This window comes from Idiotropiscis lumnitzeri, chromosome 4, assembly GCF_059441095.1.
Source record: "Idiotropiscis lumnitzeri isolate Australia: NSW breed Sydney's pygmy pipehorse chromosome 4, RoL_Ilum_1.0, whole genome shotgun sequence".
Taxonomy (NCBI): Eukaryota; Metazoa; Chordata; class Actinopteri; order Syngnathiformes; family Syngnathidae; genus Idiotropiscis; species Idiotropiscis lumnitzeri.
The window spans coordinates 22,204,844-22,226,895 of NC_142394.1; the positions used below are offsets into that span (position 1 = coordinate 22,204,844).

The 22,052-nt window shown below is 40.1% G+C and overlaps 1 protein-coding gene across 3 annotated transcripts in view; it reads left to right on the forward strand.

Moving 5' to 3' along the window:
• Nucleotides 1-19,737, forward strand: part of drp2 (dystrophin related protein 2) — a 157,349-nt gene extending 137,612 nt beyond the window's left edge. For all 3 annotated transcript variants that reach the window (XM_088293437.1, XM_088293438.1, XM_088293439.1), the window contains 8 exons: nucleotides 329-465; nucleotides 2,661-2,726; nucleotides 7,274-7,339; nucleotides 11,146-11,292; nucleotides 13,140-13,392; nucleotides 14,751-14,868; nucleotides 14,976-15,062; nucleotides 17,014-19,737. In XM_088293437.1, coding sequence (XP_088149563.1) covers nucleotides 329-465; nucleotides 2,661-2,726; nucleotides 7,274-7,339; nucleotides 11,146-11,292; nucleotides 13,140-13,392; nucleotides 14,751-14,868; nucleotides 14,976-15,062; nucleotides 17,014-17,033 — 894 coding nt within the window. In that variant the 3' untranslated portion in view covers nucleotides 17,034-19,737. The remainder of the gene's footprint in view (nucleotides 1-328; nucleotides 466-2,660; nucleotides 2,727-7,273; nucleotides 7,340-11,145; nucleotides 11,293-13,139; nucleotides 13,393-14,750; nucleotides 14,869-14,975; nucleotides 15,063-17,013) is intronic.
• Nucleotides 19,738-22,052: the final 2,315 nt, after the last annotated feature.

The following is a 22,052-nucleotide window of genomic DNA, read 5'->3' on the forward strand; positions in this document are numbered from 1 at the left end:
CCCCCCAAAGACCTCTTCATAATCCTAACAGCAATTAAAGCACCACACATACCCATAAATGTCAACGGAATTAAAGGGTTGATATTTTTAAATGACATTTTTCTCCCTTCTTGCCGCACGAATATGAATCGTTCTTATTTATCGCGCTTAACATCCGAGTTCCTATCCGTACACGTGTTAGCCAGTGCTGTTTATAGACCACATCGTCTATTCGTCACATGGGGTCATTGTCTACACGAGTAAAAAATTCTTTAATCAGCCGCTAACCTCTCTTCTGCCGCCATGCCCTCGCCACTTTCCGCCGCTCTCCGCCTTCGTTCGCCTCCAGACGACTTCAGGAGAGAAGATGAGGGACTTTGCCAAGACTCTGAAGAACAAGTTCCGATCAAAGCAGTATTTCACCAAGCACCCTCAGAGAGGTTACCTGCCCGTGCAGTCTGTGCTGGAGGCTGACAGCTCAGAGACGTGAGTCCAACTTTTTCAAAAATTGGATTTTAAAGATATATCACCCACCCGCTTCTCATGTGTTACGATGGATTCAAAATAAAGTCTATGGGGTATATGATCGTTTAATTAGAAATAAGTGGTCAAAACAAACAAATCTACGAAATAAAGCGCAACAATATACAATAGACTCCGAAGCCTCAGGCCTTGATTGAGTTTTACTTCCCTTTCAGATTGTTCGTGGCCATTTTTTCTTCTGCAATTTTTCTTTTTGCTTCTTTTTCTGCATCACATTTTTATGAAATCTATTCATTTCTATTTTTAGCCCTTCAAATTTAGGACCCAAAATTGCCTGATTTATATTATTTTTTTTAATTGCCTGATTTATATTATTTTTTTTAAATTCTCAGTATATTTTTTTCTTATATTGCCAGGAGCTTTCCGCACTAATAATTATGTAGTTCTTCTTCATGGTTATGTTTACTTCATAAAATCAAAATCGCATCTTTCATTTTTCCCCACTGGATGGTAAGCAAGGCAAAAACTAATAAATCTGGTAGGAAATATGAAAAAATAAAAGTCTCAAATGAAACCCATTTTTCCCAAATTATTTGATTCAATACAATCCATTATGAAACAATACAAGGAGAAAAAAAATTAGGTATGTGATTGTGAATGAATACAGATGAGTGCAAAATGGAGGACGTGGAAAATATTTAATTGAACTCGTTTGAAATTTTGTTGATTTTTGCTACAATAACTTGCGGCTGTCTAAAGACTTCCTCATTACCTGAGGCCCACACGTTCGCACAAATTGGTGGGTCAAACCAGATTTCCATCCCCAAGCATGTAAAACGACACATGTTGACATCATGAAAATACCTGATACGACTATCATGTTGAACACACACACATGCGTGCAGTAGGAGTCTGATTATCATGCTCCGACTATTTGGGCTCGTCCGACGGCCTGAAAGCGAGCGCTCGGCATCACCATAATGTTATCCGGCTCACACACGATGTTCACGTGAGCTCGTTTGAGCCAAAGGGGGGAAAACAAGAGCAATGAGACTAAAATCCATGAAGTCATCAGGAAGCAAAGCCGCGGGCGCTTCGTGTGCCCACTTTAGCGTGTTTATGGGCCGGCACGCTGGCAGCTTGTGAATATGATGTAATATCGTCAGTCTCTTTGACCTCGTTTGAACTTCAGTGTTTGGTTCCTTTATTTAAAGGCTACTTCAAATACACAAGAGGGGGTTTTCAGTAAAGGGAACAATCTGTGTACACTTTGGATCATCCAATAAAATACAATCCAACTTTATTTATTGAGCGCATTTCACAACAGCTGGAGCTGTAACAAAGCGCTTTCCATATGATGTCATCAATTAATGAAGAAATAAAATAAGTATTAAATTAACAGGAAATTAGAACACAAAGAATCAAGCTGTCACTCTTCATAAAAGCGCTTATAGATGATCGAGGACACCTGCACAGGAAATCGGACAAAGATCGCATTGTGAATTGAACTGGAAAACTTAATTTTCGAATTTTGGGTGCCTTGCTCTAATTTGAATATACCGTCGCTGTCCAGTGAAAAACATTTGTATCCACTTTTTTTTTTTTTTTTTCAAAATTTTTCGTTTTTACGTAAATGGGGTTTCTGCGATACAGACATCATATTAACATGGATTAAAAAAAAAAAAAAAAAAAAAACTCCAAAATTGGACATTCATGGGTTTCACAGTACAGCGACGACATGGCGTCAGCAGCTGGCAAACTATGAAAAAAAAAGTGCGACTCATAGTCTGAAAAGTATGCCCCATTCTATTTTGTCGATCAAGTCAGCATGTGATCCGTTCATGGAAGTGACGCAATGTAATTCAAGTTTATAAGCCACAGTGGTCAGACACCGAATTAAATGGTGAACAACCGCTGGGCAGATTACAGGGAGAACATGCAAACTCTACACAGGAAGTCAAAGCAAAGATTCAAACTTTGACCATATTTTGTAACCCTGCACGCAATAAACAGAAATGAAAACAACCTCCTGTCCGGAATTCATAAAAAAAAAAAAAAAAAAAGCTGATAAATAGCGTATTAACCTCTGCGCTTCCTGATTCCGGATTATCCTGGCAATATGTGCGGATTAATTTTTCATTGAGCCATCCTAAATGTACTTGCGATGATGTATTCCCACTGTCATTGTTGTTCCCAAGGCCGTGCTCGTCCCCTAAGCTGCCCCATGCAGACACGCACAGCAGGATCGAGCATTATGCCAGCAGGTACGTTTCTCGCTTGGCCGCCGCTCTACCATCTCTCAAATTCCCTCACCCCTGCTGTCCGCTCTGTTAATCCGCATCCACGTTTTTGCCACCACTGCCTTTTTCCTGATCCCCGCAAGGCTCTGATTAAAATATTGATCTGGTAGCAGTGTGCTTCAAGAACAGCGCTTCTCACAAGTCTCGCGTCCAGGAGCAACTTGCGAAAATAGTCCGAATGCCAATTTAGCATCGCTGTGTGTAACTCAAAATGCAATAGGAAATTAAAAAAAAGTTCCAATTTTACTATATTTAAAAAAAAAAAAAAAAAAATCATTATAATATTAATGGAAGAAATCCATTTTGGAAAAAGATGTCATCTAGAATCAACACTTAATCAGACATATTTTGTGCAGATTTAACAACGTACTTATTTGCTGATTTCTTTTTCTGAGATGAAGTTGGCATGTCAAAATTCATTCATTCACCGCCAGCCCTCCCAGTTCACATCTTTGCCATACAGTCTGCACTTTTTTAGAACCCCAGCTCGATTCACCTTCAGCACAAACGTAAGATGATTAAAAACAGCTTGTTGTGTTGTTTGTGCATTTACAGTAAAGTGTACGCGTTATATGGTGTGCGTTTGCGGTTGGAGGTCAGTGGGGGTCCGGCGTGCCCGATGGCTCGTTCAACTGAGCCCACTGGTCACCTGGGAGCCGTCCTCAAGGATCAGTGTCTCTTTGACAGATTAGAAACAGGACTGCTGCCCCCCCCCCTGAAGGCTAAACACACACACATGCATTAATGCAACTTGTGTGTGTGCCGCAAAATGTGCCGTTGTGTATTATTCCTCCGAGGAGTTTGCTTGCTTTACCACGCCATCAAAACTGGCATTTCTTCGCCACGTCTTTCTCTCCAGCGTGATTCTTCTTTTTTTTGTCACTGCTCCATCTTGCGCTCTTATCTCTTACGAACTGGTGCGTTGGTGCTTAATTTGCAGCAACGCTTGCGTCTTGCTTGTATGCCATGCACGTAATGTGTTCCACATCACATTTGTTGCATTGGTTTCGGTGGTGTGTTCGGTCGTAGTTTGGTGAAGCAGAAAAGGGCAACGCTATTATTGATGCGTTGCCATCCACTCCTGCTTTCTGTCAATTTACACAATATTATTCATCTTTTTTTTTTTTTTTTTATATTAGTGTTTGTATGTTTTGGATCAATTTAGAAAAGACAACTGATTGGTAAAGTGGAAAAAAAAATAAAGACTTTTAGGCTGCTTTTATTTTTTGTCAATTAGGACAAATTTGACCTACACAATATATGAGTTAAAGGTTGTCTCTCTCTAATTACAATTTTTACTTCACGATGTTGCAAAATCACCATCATGTTTTATTCTACTTTTTTTTTTTTTTTTCATCTGTCTTGTTTCCTCAGTATGGCGTAATGTATTTCATTGTCATCTTCCTCCATCTCCCTTTTTTTTTTCCCCTCCTCGGACTCCTTGAATAACATCAGTGCCACATCTCCTTCTTTTTTTTTTGCACAGTATGCTATTGTAAATTTTTTTTTGGTGGCTGGTGAGTGATTGAAATTGTTTTTCAAAAAAGGATGTTGTCACACATCCAGCCACGGCCTTTTCTTCTTCCTTCTGCTTCGTCGTGTTGTAGCGGGACACACGAGTTCATATCTTTCATCATCAGCTCTTACAGAACAACATCTTTTTTTTTTTTTAAAGGGTGGATGTGAAGAAAATCTCCCTATCAGAACTCTGCGGGACGTCGCCGTTTCTTCCATTTCCTTTCACACCTAATTATATCTGCACATAAAAACGCAATGTATACTTGTGTACTTTCAAGAGACACACACGAGCGCGGATCGGATCTGACAAGAGTACCTGTCGCCTCTCTGCTTGTTGACTGATTTAGGATGAATGACTTTTTGGATCCAATTAATTAGTGTTTTAGTTTATGGACCAAAGGTCCCCTGTAGGACCATTTTTTTTTTTTTCAAAGATGTTTTTGATGATGCAGCAGTGGGGATCTAAAGATACTCTCATGAGCTACGTGGATTCTTAAGGACATCTGCTAGGAGCTGCTTCTCAAAACTTTTACACCAAGTACTTTCTTAAAAAATTGGATAAGGCTCTCCAAGTAGGATAACAATGACCAACAATTCACAAAAAAAATGGAGCCCTCATGTTCAGCAAAAACAAGTCTGGTGTTTTAGTCCTAATTATATTCCCTGAATAGGGAAAATAAAGTTTTGTGGAATTTTTTGTTAACCAGCCTGACACAATTTGAATGATTTAAAAAAAAAAAAACTGCAAAGTACCCTCACGTATATATAATGACGCATCAAAATCTTGAAAAATCAAGCCCATCCCTTGAATACGAATGTTGGACTTTTATTCAAAAATATAAATATATATATCGCACACACTCATGTCCAACAACAAGGCACTCTAAAGTAGCCATGCGAATCGACTATCTACCTAAATAAATGAGCAAGTTAAATACAACTGAATTGTACTTATTTAGCTTTTTGGGAGTACCACCAGAGGGAGCCAGTGTACCACTACTCGTACCAAACTTTTAGAATCACTGCGCTCGGACATTTGGCCCAAAATAAACGTTCTCTTGGATTTCAACCAAATGTTTCGAGTACAATATGCCTCAAAAGTCAAACGTTATGACAAGAGCAAATCTCGGAGAGATGACCAACTAGGACATTTTCACTAGTTAGTTGTAGTTATTTTCACAAAGACAAAATGTCGTTTCATTTAGTTATCGGTTTTAACAAAGCACTTTTGGTTTTATTTCCTTTCAGTCACGAAAATGATTTTTCAATCTGAATTTTTCATGCAACATAATAACCTTGCTTTTGGAGATTTCCACAGGGCACGTCATGTCCTTCCGGCCAACTTTTAAATAAATACCGGAGGGCTGACCTGCGGGCGTGCAGGTGTGAGCGCCGCACGTCAAGGTGGACCCATTCATGAGAAAGTAAAATGCATTTGGTGCAATTAAGTGGCACGCAGGCTCTGCTGGGTGAAGATTACGCTTCATTTAATTGGATGGTACCGTTCTCCTGGGTCGTAATTAAACAGGAAGTGTGCACACCAACACGTGTGATAAAGACCATTTGGAATGGCGCCGGTTGCCACGCTGGCACGCGCTTTACCGACACATACTTACGTTCATGATTCTCAAGACAGAAGAAAAGAAAAAAACATGGACTATTGTTCGGCGGCACCACAAGCATACATTTGGATTTGATGACTATTCAAAAAAAAGAAAAGAGGGCCGAGGGGTTTTTCATCTCAGAAAACTCCATTTCATGTGGCTGTGTTCAGAAATAGGCATTAACATTTAAACTGGTTTTAAAATTTTGAAATCAGCACACACTTGCGCCCATTTCAAGTTTCTCTGATCAACACTAAATATTGTTTACATGTTCTACGATGCTTTTACTGACTTTTTTGAGTTGAGGACCTTCATTTAGGCAATAGTGTTGCTTTGTGGGCATCTATAAGCGATAATAATTCTTTGGAGGCGGTTGGTGTCAATTATTCTTACTGCAATTATTTAAAGACTTTTCGTTTGTTATTGACAAATAAACCAAACAGTAATAAAATACAACGTAGTCGTGTATCCAATAATTAACATGAATGAATAATCATTATCACCCTCCGGTGAACTTCTGGTGGCTGTCACAAGTCATTCCAGGATCCTGTAAAAATGTGACTTAAAAAAAAATATATTAAAAATAAAAATATATATATATATAATGTCAAATTAATGTTCTGCTTGAACATTAATTTAACCGGTCACCTCCAGAGTCATGCCTGCAAAATAAAATAGCAAATATTTTCCCACTTGTGTCGATTTGGTGAATTTTGAAGTCGCTTTTAAGTGAAAACCCAACTTTCTAACATTAACCATTTTTTAAAACTATTTTGTTGTAAAGTAACGTGTGTCCATTATTTGTGCTGATAAATGAAAAAAAAAGTCTGTATTTTTAGTTGTTTTGACTTAAAGAAGCGTGATAATAACTGACTGAACATTGTCGCTGTCCGTGGTGCTGAAGTGCACTCCAGCCTTGCCTGCTTGTTTTGTTGCCTCCTTGCTGGTAGACGACATACACTATTTTTTAAAGAAATTTTCTCTCGCTTTCCATGTTGACACTTTTATTGATCCTCCTCTCGGGCAGACGCTACTTTTTTTCTGTTCCTGCCACTCTGCAGTCTTGTCACTTCCAAGTTTACGGTCTGCTTACTTTTTTTTTTTGTTTACTTCCAGTCCGCGGTAGTCAAAGTTAGCTTCAGTGCTTTAGAACCATCAACTGATTTCACTCTGTGTGGCTTTTATTCTTTTTTTGGTCCTATTTTGCTCTACTGTGGAGGGGGATGAAGAAAATGTTGCTCCCCTGTGTGGGAGTATGTCAAATTTGTTGATTTTGATCCGTCTTTTATTTGCTGTGACACTTTTGTGGTTGTTGCTGTGCCTCTGTGGGTAAATGTGTGTGCGTGTGTGTGGGGGTGTATGTGTGTGTGTGTGTGTGCGTGTTTGTAGATTGGCGGAGATGGAGAACCAGAATTGCTCCTTTTTCACGGACAGCCTTTCTCCTGATGAAAGTCTGTGAGTATGTCGTCATTCTTGCAATCCAAACGCACTCATTACTGCCGCCTGCTTGCAACGTGATTGTGTGCATGTGCGCACTGCATATCATCTTTTATGGAAAGCCGTTTAATTCGATATCCTCGATATCCACATTAAGGTCCGTGCGCTCGTATGCTCTTTATCCTGACTCGCAAAACATTTCAGTGTACAAAGAGAACAAACTGTGTCTTAATAGTAATGTTTTTTTTTTTTCCACATCTAGTGATCTAATCGTATGCAACTAAACCTAGAAAAACAACTTTGACATACTAGTGGTGCTAGTGAGGAAAAACTCAGCACTTGTTGACATTTGTGTGCTAGTAGTCCTACCCAATCGAGAATTCTCATACAGCTGTCCGGAAAGCTGTTTGGGCATTTATTGAAAGTTCGGGTGCACGCATAGTTGGTCAAATCTGCACCCTCGTTGAATATTTAGGGTGCACTAGCAGAAGAATTGTGTTTTACTAGTAATCTTTACTAGTAATCTAAATTTACTACTACCTTGACTTTTGGAATACTAGTGCATGTGTCATGCACTAGTGGCCGTCTTCGTAAAGGTATTGAATCCATGTACGGGTTGCACAATCTGTGACATGCCGACCTCATTGTCTTGTCTTGTAAAAAAAAAAAATAGTGCAAAGTTTTACCTCACTCGAAAGTTGTCGTCCATATTCCGCATGGAATGATATCGAGGATGTGGAATAAATGCTCAAACGGCCTTTGGTCTATTTAATCTAATTATGCTTATTGTGCGGCTGTATTGATGGGCTTGTTTCTGCATGTTTGACTGCGAGGGTAAACATTTTGACAAATAATTCCAATGACCCGCAGCAAGCGGCATGTCGCACGCAATTGTCGTTGGATGAAAGTGTCAGTGCACAAAAGCCGCTGAGGATTGTAGAGGCGAGTGTGTGTGTGTGTGTGTGTGTGTGTGGTGATGCAGAGCAGTCTGAGATCCTATTTTTGTTCATCGACATTAATTGCCCTCAATTCGCCAACCCTGCCTTATAATTGGCTGTTAATGTTTTAAACCGGAAATACGGCGTAACCTTGACATATGAGCTCCGGTTTTTTTTTGCTTTGTATTATGAGTCCAAATTACATTTTAGTGCAAGTTTCGGCTACGACAGCGCTCAAGTGAGGTGGGGAAGAATAAACAAAGGAAGGTTTTATACATTCAGCTGTTTATTGAATGGGACAAATACATAATGAAAACACTCACAAGGAGCAAGACGCACACCACCTGGTGAAAGGCCAACCTGACTTTACTGCAGCTCTGAAAGTCTGGCACGACTCTTAAAAGGCACACATCAACACCCGAACACGGATTTTTGCTTCATTACAACGTATGTATTTATTTTATTCATTTATGTTTTTTGAATTAATCAATTCACTAATTAATTCATACAATTAAAAAAAATATGTATGTTAGGTTTTAAATATATTTTTGAATATTAAAAATAAAAAGGATTGGAGCAAAAAAATTTTGAACAATAATTAAAAAAAAAAAAAAAAGAAAAAAAAAACAAAAAAACAACGGGACTGTGACGGGATAGGTTCTGTTAAGGATGCTTTCCCGGCGGAGCCGGAAAAGCAGGGTTGGACTCTACAAACGCAGGCACAGAGAAGCGAGGTTCGTAATCAAGGAATTTATTATTCCAACAGAAAGGGCTATAAACAAAAACAGATCTCGGTACCAAAAGTGCAACAGAAGTCGCTGGTGGAAAAGTCACACCAGGAAAACAGAAAACGCTTGCAAAAGGCAAGAAACACAAACCGAACGAAAATCGCTTCCCACAAAAGGGTAAGGTGAACCAATTGGCGAGCAAACACGGCAGAGAAGGACAAAGTCTGGGTGCGTAGTCAATGAACGGAAACGAGGCCGAGAAACACGTAAAGCAGGTAACAAGAACGGCGAGAATAAACACTTGGGACATGAACATGAGCACAAGGAATAATCCGACGCTGAGACGTCAGCGCGGCGCGTTTAAGTTGCAGTGTCATCATGGTATCAATGGGCAACAGGTGCGTGGCAGGTGGGCGCGTCTCTCCAGCCGTGACGACAAGACAGGAACAGGTGCTGGAGTGAACGCCCCCACGTCTGCTGAGCGGACAACAACAAAAACTTAAAGCATGACAAAAACGGACCATGACGGGTTCGTCGCCCCAAAAACAGCAAACATTTGTTTACGTGTAACTTTTTTTCAGTTTATTTTATTTATTTACAGTAAGTAAACAATTACTTTGCACGTCAACGTTCTGTAGTACCTTCCTGGCCCAGTTACTTTGCTAATTTGCTGTGGCGGCATTTTAGGGTCTCTTGGAAAAATCGTCATAAACATCAATAGGCAAGTGCAGATGAATTTGTGAAACCGCGAATATGCGTCGTATTCATTTTATGTTTCGTTTGTTTGTGTGCGTGCGTGCGTGTGGGCTGTCAACTGTTTTTTTTTTTCTTTTTCTTCCCTGTTTTCCCACATCTGTCGCCGTTTGCCCCGCGGCCTTGTACAAATGACGCTGTGATCTTAAGGCGTCTGCCTGCCGAGGTGTTCTCATCAGCGTTTCATTAAAGTTCATGTACGTGTATCTTGACGTGAGCCAGAGAAATGTGTGTGTGCGTGTGTCAGCCACGACATTCTCTAATGAGATCCAAGACAACGATAATAATGCTCCGTTGGTTGGAACTGTCAGAGCGGCATCACATAAACTATTTTTACAATTGCGGTTCCTGGGAGCCATGTGGAATATTTTTGCAGCAAACTACAATGTCATTACATAACGATGCAATATTGATTCAGCCTGATTGCTTTTGTCCAAGAATTGTTGACTGCTTGTGTTGTTTTCGAGCCCTTGAGGCGGCTTCAAGCGTTTCTTTGTCTTTGAGCGTGGCTCTTGATTGTCTCGCTATTAGAGTTGCCGAGGACTAAGCGAAGGCTCAGAGGGGATTGAGCCTTTTTCATTGCCAGTCCCTCTCCTTGGAATGACCTGCGCTAAATGTTAGGCAAGCCACCTCACTTCTCATCTTTAAAACCGATTTTCATTCTTCGGGTTTTGACTCAGCATGACACTTGTTTGTTTTTTTTGTTTGTTTGTTTTACTGTTTTTGTGCTTTTTTTCTCTTGATTATTCTTTTGTTTTCTTGTTTGTTCTATGACTTACTTCCTTTGCATACTAATGCGGTTGTCTTAAAATGATTTATAAATAATGAGTATGTTAATGCTCATTGGAATATAAACCCAACAGAGAGGTCATCAGACTTGGGTCAATTAGTTCTTAGCAAACACGGTGCATCAGCATTTAGCTGTTATGCTGCACGCAAATGAAATAAGCTATCAGAACTAAAGTCCAGGAAATCCTTTGAAATCCAAATCTTTTAGAGGATTTTCAATTTTATATATATATGTATATATATATATATATTTTTTTTTTTTTTTTAATGAATTTATTTTTATTTATTTTTTTAATGAATTTATTTTTTTTTTTTTTTAATGAATTTATTTTTTTATTTATTTATTTTTTTTAAATGAGTGGAAACTCTCAAAATGGCTTAAGTACACTGATGTTTTGGGGTCAAGGTTCTAAATAAGTCAAAATTTGTGATTATCAAAGTGGTTCCTTTGATTTCTTTTACGCCACTCCGGTTCCGGTGCTCATCGCTCGCTTGCTTCTGCCCCGCTGTTGCTCTTTGTTGTTGTCGTTGCCTTGTGCCTTACGTGGCGCTGTCATGGATCGGCTTGGTGCTGCCTGTGGCTCAGTGTGCTGTTTTCTGTGTGGGGCCGACTCAGAGATGAAGATCAGTACCTCCTGCGTCACCCCAGCCCGGCCTTGGAGCACGACTCCCCCTGCGGGCAGCTCATGCTGCTGGCCCACCTGGAGCACCAGGACAAGGAGCAGCTCCAGTGCACCCTGGCTCGCCTGGAGAATGAAAACAGGTGAGTAGCTGAGCAATCATTTCAAAGCCGAGCTCCTTCATTGTGATTACTCGCACACGTCGGCGTTGACTTCCACTTGATCCCTTTATAGCATTCAAGTGAGAAGCACAATATTTTGAAAGCACTTGGAACAATCAATGAACCACATTTGAAAACGATCCAAAAAAGTTTGTCTGAAGGAGTGATTTTTTTTTTTCCCCCTGTAAACCTCCCTAACAACAATGACACAATTCCGTACAGTATGTGTGTGTGTTTGCATTTTGTGATGCTAAATCTGAATGCATCTGTTCTTACTTGCAAACCTCCCGCAGTGAACAAACACTTTCACACTCCAAATCCCATTGAACATGACGCGTGTGATATTATTTGCGCATGTAAGGAGTGTCACACTCTTAGTGCGTTTTCTAAGTAATCCTTTAGTTCCAGCCTAGCAGGTCTCCCACATGGAGGATAACAAATATCCACAATGCACTGGGGTGAAATGGAGGCATAATGGAGTGAGCGCACTACTTGGCACAGACACTGGCCATTCACTCGCAAATAGTTGGCTGGCAAAAGAAGGATAAAAGGACGTCCGCTACTGGAAGTGAAGTGAAGCTCCAGGCAGCATTATTCTGCTCAACACAACGCAAGCATTAATTTAAAAAAAAAAAAAAAAAAAAAGGAGTTGACAACATTTAGAGGAGGAAAACAATGCAGCCAACCCCTTCAGGTTCATTAGTGTTGCTTCTTTTGTAAATTTATTTATTTTTTGGTACAGTTCATAACTAGTTTGACTTTGGGCAAGACGCAAGAGTTACAGAGGAATGCGTAGATATCTTTTTTGTTATGCCTCCATCGTATTTTGGGCGTAATTTCACTGTTGACCATCAGATGGCGGCGGACTATTTTGTTTTAAGAAGAATGAAAAGAGGAAGTATTTCAGTTGGCCATTGCTCCTGGCCCCGATACATTCAATTTCTTTAAATGTGTTTGTATTATTTTAAAAGTGTGTTTAAAGTACTTTTAAAAAAATATTACAGTAAGTGCCGTAAATGCGATAAAAGCATTCCAAGGTTATATTTGCGTAGTTCTATATCGCAAATTTCACTTCTTGGGGACGCCCGCAAAGGAGCGGGAATTGCTGTGTTCTGGGAATTCTGTGGTTAAAATATGACTTTCTTTACTCATTAAAACAAACTTTAAGGTCAAAACGTTACAACTTTATCTTGGGAAAAAAATAGAACAATTCTTCGGCGCCCCTAAAGTGACATGGGGAAAAGAAAAAGAAATGTGTTTCTCGTCCTAAGCAGAAACTTTCTCGTCCAGATAAGAAACGTTCTTGTCCTCACAAAAAAAAAAAAATATGTATTATGCGTGCATGGGAGACAATGTAGCTCCATTTTAGTTTTATGTTTCAGTGCAAGTCCTCTTGTGCTCGTGCGCCCGTTGTCTCACTGCACTGGAAGCAGGTTGAACATAGACTCCACAAGTAAATAAGGTAGTGCTCGCTGGTAGAGATGGAGAAATGTTCACGCTTGGACGAGAAATATATTTATTTTTTCCTCCCATGTCACTTTAGGAGCTCCATACGATTCTGATAAACTTACAATTCATGCTTTTTGAATTATTTGGTACTTTTATTTTCTTTTTTTGTGGAAAATGCTTCTTGGTGGGCTATTCCTGCTTATTCAATATTTTTGGTCTGCAAAATTTATTATTATTATTTTTTATATTTTTTTTTCACCATTGCAGCGTTTATTTTAATTCTTATCCCCACAGAACACTGTATATAAAACATATTTTTATTTTCCCCGTATTCCTTTATCAACCCTTTCTTATTTCAAACGATCCGTCGTTCTCCTCAGGGTCCTCCAGAGCGAGTACCGGCGCCTCAAGTGGAAACACGAGGAGGCGGCGTCGCTTCCCATGCTGACGGAGGCCGGCGAGGACGGGCCGGGCTCGCCGGCGGCGGGCGGCCAGCAGGATGAGGAGCTCCTGGCCGAGGCGCGGGTCCTGCGGCAGCACAAAACGCGTCTAGAAACGCGCATGCAGATCTTGGAGGACCACAACAAGCAGTTGGAGTCGCAGCTGCGCAGGCTGCGAGAGCTGCTTCTTCAGGTAAACGAGCATTTCCTCCATGCGTCATCGCCCGCTACTGTAGTAAAGTGTTTTAGAATTCTTGATCTTTGAGCAATTTTGCAGGGAAGCTTCCACATTCACACAGCTGGGAACGCTTTGAAATGATGTTGGCGAGAATGGCAAATATGTCTCCTTTAAGTGGACGAGGGACTCGAGGGAAATGCGCCATTTTTCAGGAGTCGTGGACTTAACTGTGTGTTTATTTCCATCATGAGTGCACCTTTATTTCCCTGTGAAGCAATAATTTCCTTCCAGCAGCATCTATTATGCAAAAATGGGCGACGTTTGCGCCGAACTGCCGTTTTGAATGGAAAACGCCCGCAGACAAATCGGAACGGTATTCCCCGCATTTGTATGCATCCGGTGCGCTCGGCAGGTAGTACGGTGCCTCCTGCGTGGCCTTCACGGGAAAGAATATATAAAAGTGAGCGCGGCGGGATTTAAAATCTTGGAGATTTGAGAAAATACATCGTTGGGAGTGAAATGCAGTGGGAGTGGAAATCAACGGTACGCTTTACGGGAGAAGAGGATCAACTGCCGGAGAATATTATCCAAGGAATTAAGGATGGAGAATGCGAGCTGTCAATCATAGTTGTAATAACGGAAAAAAAGCGTCTTCGGCACGGTGCACTAAATGAAACAGGTGTGTCAATTACCGGTAGTCGGGAAGATATGCGATGGGAAGTTACGATTTCCCAAAATAGACAGAAAGGAGAAGCTGTGAAGGAACACAGTCACCTCAAGAAAGTCTTCAAATTCATATAATCCTTTTCTCCCTGGACCAGGATTGCGCTACCATTTCCTCTAGGAATGGAAAAAAGGTTTTTGTGTGGCATGGTCTGAGCCCTTTATATCCTCTGCACACACACACACACACACACACACACATGCACTTGCGTGACCTTGCTCACTCTCCTTTCATTAAAATATCATTCAAGAATGTGTTAAGTAGAAAACCGGTTATTCTATTTTATTAATACTGATCATTGTAGAGGATTAAGTGTTTTAAAGGGGAAGTCAACTCAAAAATGTTCTGCGTCCCCACTAATCTAAACACGGTCTTCTAATTCATATTGCGTTTGTAGAGTGTGAATTAAGCCGAAAAATCTTCATCTCAGGAGGCGGCCATTTTGCTACTTGTTGTTGACTGGAAATGTTGCTCCGGTAATGACCAATCACGGCTCGCCTTTTTTCTGACTATGGTCATGTGACATTCACAAGCTGAGCCGTGATTGGTTATAGTCTAGCGTATCATTGCAGGAGTCACTGCTCAACTGAGTGGTTTTTGTTTTAAGAATAACAAGGATAGTAACGAGTGTGTGCACGTGTGTTGACAGCCCAAAGAAGATTCCGAGGCCAACGGGTCAGAACCGTCGACCTTGTCCTCGCCTGTGTCTGGAGGGGGGCACCACGGGGGCGCAGCCAGCCGGGACACCACTGACACGGAAACAGCAGGTCAGCGAATACACCCAATGTGGCCCCACCACCATGCCGCCTATCCACCACCCCCGACCCCCCCAATGCTGTAAACGTGCGTGTGTGTGTGTGTGTGTGTGTGTTAGGCGACGACATGGAGCACGAGCAGGACACGGTGCTGCAGCTCCAGGAGGTCATCGAGCAGCTGAGAAACGTCTTCCCATCCGAACCAGGTGAGTTAGTTCAATGGCAGCGCGCACACACACACACACACACACACACGCGCGCACACCCCACACACAACAGTTCAATGTTGCAACCCTCGCTTTCTCAATAGATTTTTCAGCGTAAACAGACAAGTCTGAACTTAAAAGTTGCGCACGTTGTGCAACAGCAAGTCAGACAGCACTTTGCTCTAATGGGAGCAATGCGGCCGAATTCAGGGCAAGAAGAAATGGTAGCAATTTAGTTTTAGTTTTTTTTAGTTAGCACAATTTGTATACAGTTTTTTAACCAGTCTATGGCCTTTTGCTGTATATGTTAGCAACAAGCTAGCAGAAATTCAGTCGAGGAAATTGTAGCGTTTGGTTGGTCAGTTTAGTGTTTCAGTATACAACCTTTTACGTTAGAAAATCTTACGATATTTATCGTAAATATGGTATAAAACGTCGATGAAATCAATATAATCATCTTTCAACGACATCATTAGATTTACTTTGCCTGTTAAGGACTCATTGGACTGCTGAATGTTCTCCGTTGTCTTGGAGCTTTCGTGAGGCTAGTCTATGATAAAATCACTTCTGACCTTTTTTACCTAACTTCCTGTTTAGAGAGGAAGTTGTCATAAATCGGAACATAAATGAGACGTGTGGCAGAGAGAACATTTTCCGTGTAAAGCGTGTTATTACATAATTGTTACATGCCTAATTGTCTTGTTGTAAACGTTTTCTTATGCCGCTTCATAATGATAAAGATAATAATATTAATTATTAGTGAGTTGCTGCCCATGTTAATTTTTCCAACTTGTATATAATGTTGCTGTTTGTATGTGTGTTTATGTGTTTCAAAGTTTACAATTTAATTTATGCAAATTTCTATTAGCATGTCTAGCATTTTGCATGCTAACTTTAGGAAGCTGCCGCTTACGCAATGCCTTTAAAATAAAGTCGTTAGAAACACATTTTTAGACAGGCATTCCAGGAGGACTTGACTTTTTTCTTGTTTTGGGCCGCACATGTCGCACATGACAAGAACTTCTTGTAGCCATGGAAAGCAATGTGTGAGTCCTTAATCAATACTTCCTTCCGTATTATGTGATCCACGCCCAGTGGGAGGTTGCGAGAGGTGGCGGGGGGGCGTGCAATGAAAACATCCTAGCGTAGCCCGCGAGTCAGCGTCAGATTCTTTGCAAAGTGTCATTTAAAAAGGCAATTTGCTGGGCCGCCACAAAGGAGGGATTACTTTAATCACAGCCTGCTTACTGGCAAATACTCTTCACTGCTTCCCTTTTTCCACATTTGATGTCATGCTAACAGACTAATTCCAACATGGAATGAATCGATTGTTCAACAATGTGCGCAATGAAAAAAATTAAATGTGTAAAGATATATTACAGTATTTTTTTTCTCTTTGGGAAAGTGCAACTGAAATTATTGTTCTTGTTCTTGTCAAGGAATGTATTTTTTTTTCCATTTGGGAAAGTGCAAAATTAAAAGTTGCCCTCTTTCCAAAAATGTTTTTAGAGAAGTGCAGGGTTAGTACGTAGTTGTTTTCTTCATTTTACGTACGTGCAACAGCAATACTTTGTCGTTGTTTTTAGAAAATTGCAACATCAATCGCTTCTTTTTATGAAGGTGGGGAAAGTCCTGGCAAAGATTCCTGAGTCTTGATTTATTTATTTTTTTCATTTTTAGGTTGTTTTGTCTCTAATTTAGTGAAGCCCAACATCTTCTTTTTTGGAAAGTATGATTATTTGTCGTACAACTGTGTGTAATATTTCCACTAAATGCATCTGGAAATTATCCACATGACTTCACTTCACAGCCTTTTTAGATTTAAGGGGGGGGGTGGGTGTTTAATCCATGTCGTAATAAGGTCGTAACATTCTGCTTGCAAACTTAAATCTCTAAATCTCATTCTTGCCTCTCTTCCCACCCCATCACCCTCGCCTCTTGCTCATTTCAGGCAACACGTCTCACATCTAAATGCAGCCTTAACGGACGCCGGCATGGCCCCTGGTCTGTAGGACCTCCTCCTGGCCCGGTTTGGGTCCTGCTACAGCGTCTGTGGTGACCACTGTAGCAGCTAAACCCTGAACTGGAACTTTGTGCACTAACAAGCCTTTTTTGTCATGCAAACTGCAGAAGGCTGATGTCTGTTGGGCCCAAGCGCGGCGCTGGCTGGCCGGCCGGTTGGCTTAGCTCCTCGGTGGCCTGCGGCCCGACGCCGTGTCGGCTGGCCAAAGGTAGATTAGCGTCAGGGAGTTAGCCAAGTGGACGGAGACACGTGTGTGTGTGTGTGTGGGGGTGTGGGGGGTGCATGTGACAATTGTTTGAAAGTGTGAAGCTTTATAAAAGTGGTTCTCAAACTGGGGTCTTCGGACCCCCGGGGGTCACGAGCCGTCACTTGGGGGTAAGACAATATTGTGGTATTGTTTAAAAAAAGTGCTCCAATATGATTGTGAAATGTTACGTAAATCTGAATAAAGTTGTGGAGGCGGGGGTTTGGAACGAAGGGCGTAAGGTAATAAAGTGATATATTTTTCAAGAACAAAAGGCATGTTTTTAACAATATAGTGAGAAATAAAGGGAGTGTTTTCTCCATAAAAGACATGATTTGAAGTTTTTTTAAATTAAATGATTAAAACGTGACTTTCTTCCTTTGTTCAATTTTGACTTTAACGACATAATATGACACATTTTGGAAAAATGTCCCTTATTTCTTGGATAATTATGAGATTTAATCTCAACAAAGTCATAAAGTAAAGTAATAAATGGTAAAGACTATGTCTTTTTTATTGAAAAATACTTTTGTTTTATATCAACTTTTTTTCTTGAGAAAACTTGATTTTGTTTCAGTAAAGATAAAAATTTTTTCCCCTTGATTCATATTTTCTTGAGAACATATGGCTATTCTCGGAAATATTAAAAAAAAAAAATTCTTGAGAATAAACAACTTTATACCCCTAGAGCGTAAGCGTATAACTTTTGTCCTTGCGAAAAATGACTTTATATTCGAGAAAATAAAACTTTGTTCTCGTAAAGTCTCGTACTTCTTGAGGGAGATAATATGATTTGATTCTTTTCAATATTCTGACTTGTAGTCGGGGGGACTATTTTTTTCTGGAGAAAATTTGATTATTTTTGGAAAGATTAGGATTCTTTTTCTTGAAAAAAATTAAACTTCATTTTAGATTACTTTTTCTCATTGCAAAATCATTTCTTGAGAAAAATAAAACTTGATTCTCCTGAAAATTCTGACCGCTTGAAAAATTTGAATTCTTCCAAAGGAGAAATTTAGTTTTTTAGGAAGTATGGCCTTGTTCTCGTAATTATTGCTCTTGAGAAAATATGACTAGTCTCAGAAAGACTGACTTTTTCTACAAACATCTTTTCTTGAAAAAATACATGATTTTCATTTTTTTTTAAATATTACTTTTTCTTATAAAGATTCCAATTTTTTGGGGGGGGGGAATATAGTTTTTTTCTTGAGAAATTATAATCTAAGTATCATAAATATTGCAACTCATTTTTTTAAAAAGTTTTTTACTTTACTCACTGAAGGAATATTTTATTTTTCCTTGCAAAAACGACCATTCCTAAAAAATAAAATGAGTACATAACATTACAACATTCTCCTAAAAAAGAAAAAAAAACTCCAAAAAGATGGGCGACTTTCTAAATCCTGGGTTATTTCAAGTAGTTTATACTGGTTTTATGATTAAGAAGAAATCTTTTGAAAAATACCTCCCTGTCTGGGGTGCGTGGACCCCAAAGGTTTGAGAACCTCTGCTTTCTCCATCCGTCCCACAACTTCTGTGAGAAATACCAAAGCGGAGGTTTTCCTGTCGTCTTTTCCCGACGAGGCAGAAGAGGCAGGCTGCGGTTGCTCTCTGCGGCTGCCCACTGCGCCCGCTGGCAGCTTTTTTACGCTGCACGAGCGACACATCATCAGTTCAATCCCTGATTTATTTATGTACGACAGCCAGAGTGGCGGCTCTGTTTGCTCACACACCGTCGCTCTAATCCTCTCCAATTGCTTGTCACTGTCGTTGCCGCCATTGCGCTCACGCTTTCCTCCTTCAGTCACAGCATCCGTTCATATACGATCGATGGCGAGCCGCCGCTTCACGCCAGATGCAAATGAAATTCATTGTCATTTAGTATGGATTCTCATTGTCTCCCGTTTCAATGAAGTCACTTTTACTGCAAGAGGCAGAAATGGGACAAACTCGCAGCCTGATTCCATAATTGTCGAAGTCTGTGGTTCTCAAACTTTTTACGGCACGTACCACCCAAAAAAAAAAAATACTCCCAAGTACCACCGGCTGAATTTAGTCCAAACGATGAATGGCGGGAAGCATAATATCGGCTGTCTGATAGGCAGGAAAATGAAGGACATGCATGGCTGACAGAACGAAATGTTCTGCCATTTCAAGACGCTAAATCTGCTGGTTAGACTTTACACATATCGGATATATTTTTGCATTTAATCCAAAATCAGTGATCGGTTGTAATGTCATAATTTGCAGATCGACAGATGACGTCACTGATCAGACGTTAATGCAACCACAATCGCTGCTATCGTCAACAATCCAAGGTTTCTTATTATATACAAGCAGTCAAATAAAAATAAAAAAAACACTCTAAATTGCCCCAAGGTATGAGCGTGAGCACTGATGGTTGTTGCGTCATCGTGTTTTAGAAACTTACTGATTGGTGATCGACTCCCCAAAAGCCGACTGAAAAGTTGTATTTTGTCAATAACAAAAGTCTTTGTCAGCTTTACGAGAATAAAGTCAATAAATTGCACATGCACACCTTAAGTAAAACATGTGCGTCAAAGCCACTAGCTATATATTAGTAAATTTGCTTTTACAAGGACAATAATCACACACCTGCCCCGCCTGACACTTCGAGTCCATCCAAGCTGAGCGTTGGCGCTCTTTTGACAATTGGAGGAAGAAGCACACATCACGACTGTTTGTCTGCTGTCAAAATGTGCGTGAAGCCGCAATGCTCAGTGGGGCTCCTCTCATAGAGATCTGACAGACAAGGCGAGGGGGGGGGGGGAGAAAGCCCCTCGCTCTTCTTGTTGCCGGGGGCGATGCACTTTGATAGGCCTGTCACAACACAATGCACTATGTACAAAAAAAATATGCAGCTTGGACCCTTAAAAAGCAGACTGTGACCTTGGGTGTTTGCGACATTTTCTCCGTTGGCATCGGCGTTTTAGTTGTGATGCGGTTGCTAGGCAACAGCCCACAAGGATGCAGTTGCGCGGAAAGGTGACAGGCTACTCATACAAATGCTAATAGTCGTACGGGGGATGTGCTAAAGGGCGACGCTCTCCACCTTCCAGGCCTGAAGCCGTTCAGCTGTGAGGATCCTCCTCCTCATCATCGTCGTTGTTGTTGTTGTCCGTATGAAACACGAGGAAAATGTATTACACAGGAATAACAAATATTTTAGGAAATACGTCTTAATCTTGACAATGACAAAGACATTTTTTGTCTGTATAAAAATACGTAGATTGAAGTCATTTTTCACAGATGGCTAGAGAACGGTCAAGTGCTACATGTTGAGAACCATTGCTCCAAAAAAAAAAGAAAAAGTTTTGGGGGGGAAAAAATCATCAACTACGGCCCGCAGGTCCTAGTTTGAGAATCACTGGTGCAAGCAAATGAGAGGAGTAAAAGTGAACCGGGCAATACGCAAGTTGTTCTCATGACAATACATTTGAAATTAAACAATCAATTATTATATTCGGAAAGTTCTTGACTACTTGCTAGCAGCAACACGTGTTATGTGAATTCCCACGACAGAACTAATAATTTCATAGCTTTTGTTACCAATGCAAAGTGTTATTTGAATTATCTTGTAATTTTCTTTATATAAATTGTCTTACTAAAAAAACGTTTTGTGTGACAATATCCTGAATCAAATAACAATATCGTATTATGATTTAAAGTAAAAGTCAATTAAAACCACTTTTGAAACCCTAATATTAAAACAAATTTTAAAGTTGTGGTTATCTTTAAAGCAAATAATAAAAGTTGTGCTGAAAAGCTGACATTTTACCACCAAATTACTTTTTTTTCAATTATTTTTTATTCGCCTCAAATGAGAAATCATAGCGACAATACATAAATACAAACGACACTTGTCATTATCTCCTCCCTCATGTCAGCTGTTGTGTGTCTGAATCTAATCAATCGATCGATGAATCAATCACCTGTTCAACCTTAACACGCAAATTTACGCCAACACACTTAAACTGTTGATTATGGGTTTTTTTTTGGGGTTTTTTTGTTCCATCACCATGGATATACCTCATTAACCAATCAATGTTTTCTTTTGGGAACGTGTACTGTAAAGTAAAGCGCAAACCTACTGGATGCTTTCTACTCTTTTTTGTGTACAGAAAATAAAAGTTTCTATTTGTCTTCCTGTGTGTGTGTTTAAGTACCGCTAAGTACATTTTAATTGTGTTAGAATAATTACAATAATAATGTGAGTTGTGACTCCAAATGGTCCTGCTTTGCACCCGGCGCCCAACTGTTGGCGAAGGTAGAAATATGCGCGTTCACGTCAGGGTTTGTTCAAGTTAAAGTTTAAAACCCTAGATTAAAATTCAAACCCAAATTTAAACCATAACACTGGTTTCAATCCCAAATTTGAAACATCAATCCCTATTTGAAACCCTAACCCGAGTTTACAACCCTAATTTGAAAACCTGACCCAAGTTCAAAATCCTACTTTGAAACCCAAACCAAACTTCACATGCTTTGAAACCAGAACCCTACTTTGAAATCTTACTTTCTTAAAACCCTAATTTGAAACCCTAACACTACTTCCAAACTCTTGTTTGAAACCTTAATTTCAAATCCGAACCCAACTTTCAAACCATACATTGAGATCGTAACTTGAAACCTTAACGTGAACCCCAAACCCTATTTAGAAATCTTTAAACAACGAAGACTTACAATCTCAAAGTTACAGCAC